Below are 7,251 nucleotides of genomic sequence, written 5' to 3' on the forward strand. Positions count from 1 at the left end.
AAGTGGCAGCTCAGGACAGGGAAAGGAGCTTTCTGATGGGGACCTGCACCCACCCTGTTGAGGGCACAACCACCTGGACACCGAGGGCAAACATCCTTCCCAGGATGGACAGCCTGACCACAGGGAACTGACTAGATATACCAAAATCCGGCCATGCGGCTGGAAGGACCAGCTGACCTGTGTGGAGGTGGCCACAGGGCACCTGGCCCCACACCTAGGGGCCTTGGGCAGCCTGTTTCTCCTAGGGGAGGATGGAGTCCAGGGGGCAGAGCCCAGAGCCCGGAGTGGTGCTGCAGGAAGGAGGCGCTTCTCCCACCCCGAGGGTCCACCAGCCCTGCTCTGAGTTGCCTGCGAGAGGTTCGGCCACCCCCATTCCCAGTTCTGCCTCCCCCCATGCAGATCTCATGTTTGTACGAAAGGAAGCAAAACTCTCCAACAAATGTGAATTAAAAATATGCTGTCTCTCCAGTGTGGGGTGTGCAGGGTCTCACTCTACCCCCATCCCACCACGGCTACAGCAGTGGGCTAGCCCCAGGGGATGGTGGGAGGGGTAGTGGGGCACCCTGGTTTGGGGTAGTGAGCCTAAAGTGGGGAGCCCCCCCAGCCCCAGGATGCGGACTGAAGGAAGAACCAGTGAGGATGCCAAGTTCTATGGGTGCCTTTATCCTCCACAAGTGCCCCCAAGAACAAGGAACCCCATTGGGGCTCCCTCTTCACACTGTCCCCAGGAGTCCTCCCTGAGGCCCTTCTGCCCACACTGACACGTGGCCATCTGAGGGGAGGTGTGTATCCACTCAGGGTCACCCCTCCTAGACCAGCTGTGTCTGGGTCCGACAATGGGATGGTGGCAGCAGGGGCAGGTGGTCCTGGCAGGGGTGGCCCCGAAGGAGTGGTGAGCGGCGAAGGCGGTCAGCATCCTGTAGCGAATGTGGCAGCCCTCGGCCACGGCTCTCGGGCAGCAGCAGGACACACAGCAGGGCAAGGATGGCGAAGGAGGCGAAAACCACATGTTGCAAGAAGAAGCCCCGCCGGCCGTGCATGTTGGCGAGTGGGGCGGCCGCCTGGCCCAGGAACCCGGCACCTAGCACGAGGCCCAGCCCTGCCCCCCTGCAGGAGAGGGCATGGTGTGGGCAGCCTGGGCAGGTGGCTACCCTCACATGCAGATGGACACACAGACACAGCGTGTGACTCTCAGTGCCCCCAGGCAGGCCTGGATCCAGGGAGGGACCGCACTAAGCAGAACCAGAGGCATGGGGAGCTCCAGGAAAACAAAACTGTAAACATTTTTTTGTGTGAAAAAGCAGCTCCCCGCTGCCCTGGAACAAGTTTTGTTCTTTTCATTAGAAAACTGGAAAACCATTTCCCCCCGGAATTCTACTCTTTCTGAGGGCTCATCTGTGCCCTCCCTCCGTCCTCCATCTCTCCTTCCTTTATTCCTGAGCTGTGGTCCAGACCTTTCTGTGCCAGTGGCCCCCGCGTCACCCAGGAAAAGACAATCGGAACTTGGGTCATGATGGAATGGAGGTCTTGGGCATAACCTGGGGAGGGAGGGGGTGAGGTGTCCGATCCCCGGGGGGGCTCTGTGGGCTGGGTTGGCAGGACTGTGTGTCCAGCCACGTGGCTGGGAAGCCTGAAGCTCACCTGGTTACTGTGGGGAAGATCTCAGCTGCAAAGAGGCTGCTGAGGGTGGACACGGCCTGGGAGGCCACAAGCCCCAGGACAGAGAGGGACAGCACGGTCCAGCCCGGCAGGTCTGGGGACAAGGACAGGGCTCCCATGCTGCCCACACAGGGCTGCTCCAGGGGTCTTGCCGGGCCTGGCCTCCCCAACCTTTCACCCCTGCACCTGAACTTGGGGTTTGGGGTCAGGTGTTCCAGGCTGTCCTGTCTAAACCCGACTGTTATATTTAGCCCCTTCATGTAGATACTTTTGGTCCTTAACTCTTTGGGCCTCAGTTTCCCCAGCTGCACAGTGAGATAAATGGGGTAAAAAGACAGCAGCCTATCCCAACACCCCATGCTTCTCTCTTATGGTCCCAGAAGGGGGCTGATCCCAGGACCACCCCCCCGCCCCCATCAGGCTGACCCTCAGCCAAATTGGACGACCCTCTTATCCGGCAGGGCCTTCCACTCACACTGGGCCCCGGCAAGCAGCAGCAGGGATGCTAGGCCCACGACCAAGGTACCCAGCAACAGGATCAGGCGACGCCCCCAGCGATCCACTGTCAGGAGCAGGAAGATGGTGGCTGCCATCTCTAGGGCGGCTACCAGGAAGTAGGGTCCGTAGAAGACACCCTCATGTGGGGACAGTCTGCGGAGGAAGCTGGCTCTGATGCCCCCACCGACCAACCTGGGAGGGAGGGTGAAGCTATGGGTTCAGCCAGAGCTGGGGGCCCTGGCAACAACCTCCACTGGGGGCAGAGCACAGACCCATCTCTTGGCCCACCCACACCCTCCCCTCCTCACGAACTGAAGCCCAGGATGAGTCCGTTCCTCCAGGTGACGTGGGTATGCCGGAGCTCCAGGATGCAGTGGTGCTGGGGCTGGGGGCTCCCCGCAGACAGTATGTCCAGTTCTGTGGACATGAGGGGACATGAGGTGGTGCATACAAGGGGGTGAGGCCTCTCCTCCTCCAGCACCCTAGCCTTCCTTCTGGCTGGTGCGTTACCTGTAGCCAGGGAGCTCTCTTCCTCGGGGCCATTCTCAGGGTCCACGCCGCTGGCTTCAGACAAGTGCCACAGGATCTTCCTGGCTCTGGCCAGCTGCCCAGTGGCCAGCAGCCAGCAGGGAGACTCAGGAAACAGGGCTGGGTACCTGCAGGGGTGGGGCAAGGATGCCTTCAGGTCTTCCCCACAGAGATGCCAGGCCAAGGCCCACGCCCTGGACCTAGGGGCAGGACATCACATGGCTTTCTGTGTCCCTGTCCCACACCCATATGCCTGGTGTTACATGCAGGTGCAGAGGGAAGTGACACACGTGGCCTCCACGGTGGCTACTGACCCATGTCCCGCCACACTTACCCCCAAAAGAGCAGCAGGAGTCCTGTTGCCAGAGCGCTCAGCCCCTGCAGAAGGCGCCAGTCCTGTGCGAGCAGGGCCAGGCCGGGCAACAGCAGAGTGCCCACCCCCGAGAAGAGGCCTGCCCCCATGGAGAACACCAGGCGGTGTGGGGGGTCGCACAGCTCCAGGCCTGAATGGACACAGATGGCCTGAGGCCCAGGCCTCTCGAGAGGGAGGGCTGTCCTGTCCAGGGCTGTGGGGACCAGCCACTGACCTGCCCGAGAGCTAGACGTGTGAGGCCAACTCCCTGCCCACTCCAGCCCTGAGCCTGCCCACAAAGAGCAGTGCTCACAGTGCCCTCCCACCTTTTAGAGAAGGGCCCTCAACAGCAGTACGGAGAGGCCTCCCATGCCGCTGACGGCCCCCTCCTGTGGGGTTGAAGGCCTAGCTTGAGGGTACCTCTTCCAGCCCCCCATGGTACTCACGAGCCACATAGAGGGTAAGGGAGGCCCCTGCCAGAGCCCCTCCATGAAGCAGCCGCAGGGCCAGCAGGGCAGTAAAGCTGGCAGCTAGGGCCTCGCCAGCCCCCAGGCCTGTGGCCAGCACCAGGGAGGCTACAAACACAGCTCGGCGGCCAAACCTGGTGGGCAGTGGGGGACACACATGGATGCAGCTCAGGACAGATCAGGCGTTCAGCTGGACCCCGAGGAGCTACAGGGGAAGGGCATCACCTCACCGGTCACAGCCCATGCCCAGGATGACACAGCCCAGCAGCCAGCCCAGGAGGTGGCTCGTCTGCTCCAGTGGCACCTTCCAGCCATCCTCACACACGAGGTTCCACTGCAGGAGACAGCGTCACCTGTCAGCCAGCCAGGACCCTCCCTTACTGGAGTCCTCAGAATGTCAGGCTGGAAGGGGGCCCTAGATGTCCTGCTCCAATTCCTCCTTGGAGAGAAGGGGAAATTGAGGCAGAGAGAGGGCAAGAGACCTGTAGTCTCTTGACCAGTGCGCTTCACATGGAATTGGAACAATTCTACGTCTGAGTCCCCAGGGGGTGATGATCTGGGGTCCCCAGAGTACCCACATGGAGCCCCAAGTCTGGTTCCTGCTTTTCTCTGGATGGAGTCTCATCCCTCTCTCTCCAGCTTTCACTTTCCTCCCACGGCTGGCCCTTGGCTGATCTTACTTTCCACCTGCTGTGCCCAGGCCTCGCCCTCACTTCTCCCCTGCCCTGCTCACTTCAAGAGCAATTCCTGGAACAGGCTACAGGGCTGTGCTCACCTGCTTCCTGGTCAAGGGCCCTTGACCTGCTTTGCACCACCCCGCTTCCCCTTCCAGGGTCCTGGGCTTTTTAAAAATAAGTTTAACATACTTTTTGGGTCACACTATGTCAGTTTTTATTTTAAAATCCAACCAGTTGTGAAAGCTGATCGAACCATATACCAACAGGAAGGCAGGTGTGAGGTGGAATAGAATGGGTGGGAGGAGAGAAGCCCTGCCGGTCTGAGGGCCCCAGGCAGGCCTGGCAGGGATGTGGCAACTCTGCTCCAGTTTCCACACTGGGGCCAATCTTCTCAGGGGTGGGGGTGCGGCTTCAGGCCTGAGGCTGCTAAGAGGGAGGCAGGGATGGGCAGGCCCTAGCCCCATGCGGGGACAGGAGGTCCTAGCTGTCCTCTTTCCATTTTTTCCCACCAAGACCAGAGTTGCCCCCTTAGGAGCCCCTGCCTCTAGTCCAACCTGCACACACCTCACAGGTGGGAGGTCTGCCTTTCACAAACTGAACTGACAGTATTATTCCCTTGATTCAAAGCCTCCTGTCTTGGGAACCCAGTCTTGACACAGCCCAAAGCTACAGGTTGGTCAGAAAACTCGTGGCACTGAACTGAAGTGAACTCCAGGCCCTGCTGACCACCTGGAACCTACCTGGTCATACCTTCAGCTTAACTCCTCCTCCTCCCCCAGGTTGCCCACCCACCTTGGCAGCCCTTGGGCTTCAGACTCTGTCATCAGGCCTGGCAACCCGCCGACCTGGGCATCAGCTGCACCATCAGACAGGAGGGGGTGGCCCCCCAAATGAGAGCCCTCGGAGACCAAGGGCAGAAGGGCAAGGGGGTGGACGGACAGAGAAAGGGGGTACAAAGGAGCAGAGGAGGGGGAACAGAGGAGGGGGACAGAGAAAGGGTGGACAGGAGAGGATGAAGCGGAAGGGAGTACAGAGGAATGGGGACAGCATGGGGAGACAAAGGAGAGGGGCAAAAGTAAGATGTACCGGAAACGGAGGGGGGACAGAGAATTGGGGGCAGAGGGGCAGGGATGGGGAAAAAGAGCAAGGGGAATGAAGGAGGGGGGACGGAGGGTGGAAACACAGCAAGGGGGGCGAAGGAGGGGGCCAGAGGCAGGGGAGGGGGGCAGCGTGATGAAGAGCCCAGGCAGTCCTCCCGCACCTGGGTGACCGGGCTGCGCAGCAGGCCGGCGGCGGGCAGAACGTAGTGCCAGCCGCGAGTGCAGGGCCCCGTGCCGTTGGGGCGGGCGCGGAGCGCGGGCTCGGGGTAGCGCAGCAGCAGGCAGGGGCTCGGGGAGCGCGCGGGGCCCAGGCGCGGCACGCTGGCCTCGAGCAGCGCAGGTCCGCGTAGGGCGCGCAGCGTTGGGGGCAGCAGCGCGGGGTCCGGCCGGCAGTGATGCGCGGGCAGTGCGGTGAGCAGCGGCTCCGAGCTCAGCGCCAGACCCAGCGCCACGCATGGCAGCCACGAGGCGACGGCCAGCAGGCGCCGGGCTCGGCCGAAGCCGCCCGCCGCACGCAACACCCGCACCTCCGGGTCCATCGTCTACCTCTGCACCTTGGCGAAACTTGGCGAAGAACCTGCCACTCGGGGCCTTCTTGTGGGCGGGGCCCTGGTTGTAGGCGGAGCCCTGTTGTAGGCGTGGCCTTGAGGGTCGGGGTTAACAGGTGGGTCTAAGAGGGCGCGTAGCCGGCGGAGCGGGGCCTGAGAGGGGCGGGGCCGTCGGGAGAGGACCTGAGGGGCAGGGCTACAGCGCGGGGCAGGTCCTCGGTGCGGGGCCTCAGAGCGGCGGAGACTGGGGCGGGGCCTGAGGGGCCACGGTCGGAGGGCGGAGCCAGGAGAGGGGCCTTAGAGGGCAGGGCAGGTGAAGGTCCTGGTGTCCTGGCCTGGGCCGCGGGGATTGCAGGGGCGTGGCCGCGCGGGCGTGGCCGAGAGGCACTCAGGTGCTCGTGGTCCTGGCGGTGTCTGGACGCCGGGCTTGGGTCGCCCCAGTGGACTTCGGGCGGACGCTGTCTCAGGCGTCTCGGAGGCCTCAGGGTCCCTGGTGGGCCCGACGGTCCCGGGTGTGTGAGGCGGCCAGGGATCGTGGGCCGGATGCGCACTGGACTCCGCGTCGGCCTAGGTTCGGGCCTGCGGAGCGCGGGCTGCCACTGCCCCCCGGCGGCCTGACGCGGGGCTGCAGCCATGGGAGGTAGCGGCTGGGACAGTCCTGCTCCAGTGTCCCGCTCTGGCCCTCCTGCGTCGCCACCTTTGCTGCAACCGGAGCGGAGTGTGGTATAGGTGAGGACAGGCCCTGATCGGTGCCCTGCGTTTCAGAAGTTTGAGGATTACTGTAATTATTCTGCAAAACGAGCTTCAGTTACTTTGTCCAGCTCTGGGTCCTTTTGTGAGGTTGGCTCGGAATGGCGTTACGTGTATGGATTAAGTAGGGACACCAACACCGTCACCATGGTGGAGGCTTCCATCCCAGACAAAGGTAGGTCGCGTTTGTTTTCACCTTCTGTTTTTCTCAGTGAGGAAAATGACAGTATGTCCTATAGGTTATGCCTAAATTTTCCTAACTAGTTGGCTTCCTTTTGCTTTGTGAAGGAACTGTGGATTTGCATTGTATTTTCTAACTGGCAGTTTTTGAAATATTTCAGAGGTGAAATTCACATAACATAAAACTATTTTATGCTACCACTACCTGTATCAAGTTCCAAAATATTTTCATCACGAAAGAAAACCTGGTACCTATTAATCCGTCCCTATTTCCCTTCCTCCACCCCCACCACTGCTAACCACTAACCATACAATATGTGACCTTTTGGGCTTGGCTTCTTTCACTTTGAATAATGTTTTCAAGGTTGAGCTACATTGTAGCGTCTGTCAGGACTTCATTCCTTTTTGTGGCTAAGTAATATTCCATGTATAGATTGGTCACATTTTGTTTCTCCATGCATCTGTTGATGGACATTTGGGTTGTTTCCACTT

The 7,251-nt window shown here is 60.8% G+C and overlaps 1 protein-coding gene across 1 annotated transcript; it reads right to left on the reverse strand.

Annotated features, from left to right (window-relative positions):
- Positions 1-9: 9 nt before the first annotated feature.
- On the reverse strand, positions 10-5,867 carry SLC22A31 (solute carrier family 22 member 31). The gene is made up of 9 exons (XM_033129172.1): positions 5,443-5,867; positions 3,735-3,838; positions 3,484-3,638; positions 3,020-3,188; positions 2,668-2,813; positions 2,466-2,574; positions 2,135-2,349; positions 1,642-1,753; positions 10-1,107 (listed from the first exon to the last, which is right to left on the reverse strand). Exons 1-9 carry the CDS (start codon positions 5,818-5,820, stop codon positions 810-812), a joined length of 1,686 nt encoding a protein of 561 aa, XP_032985063.1. The 5' UTR covers positions 5,821-5,867; the 3' UTR covers positions 10-809.
- Between the last annotated feature and the right edge of the window lie 1,384 nt (positions 5,868-7,251).

This window comes from Rhinolophus ferrumequinum, chromosome 15 (assembly GCF_004115265.2).
Source record: "Rhinolophus ferrumequinum isolate MPI-CBG mRhiFer1 chromosome 15, mRhiFer1_v1.p, whole genome shotgun sequence".
Classification (NCBI taxonomy): domain Eukaryota; kingdom Metazoa; phylum Chordata; class Mammalia; order Chiroptera; family Rhinolophidae; genus Rhinolophus; species Rhinolophus ferrumequinum.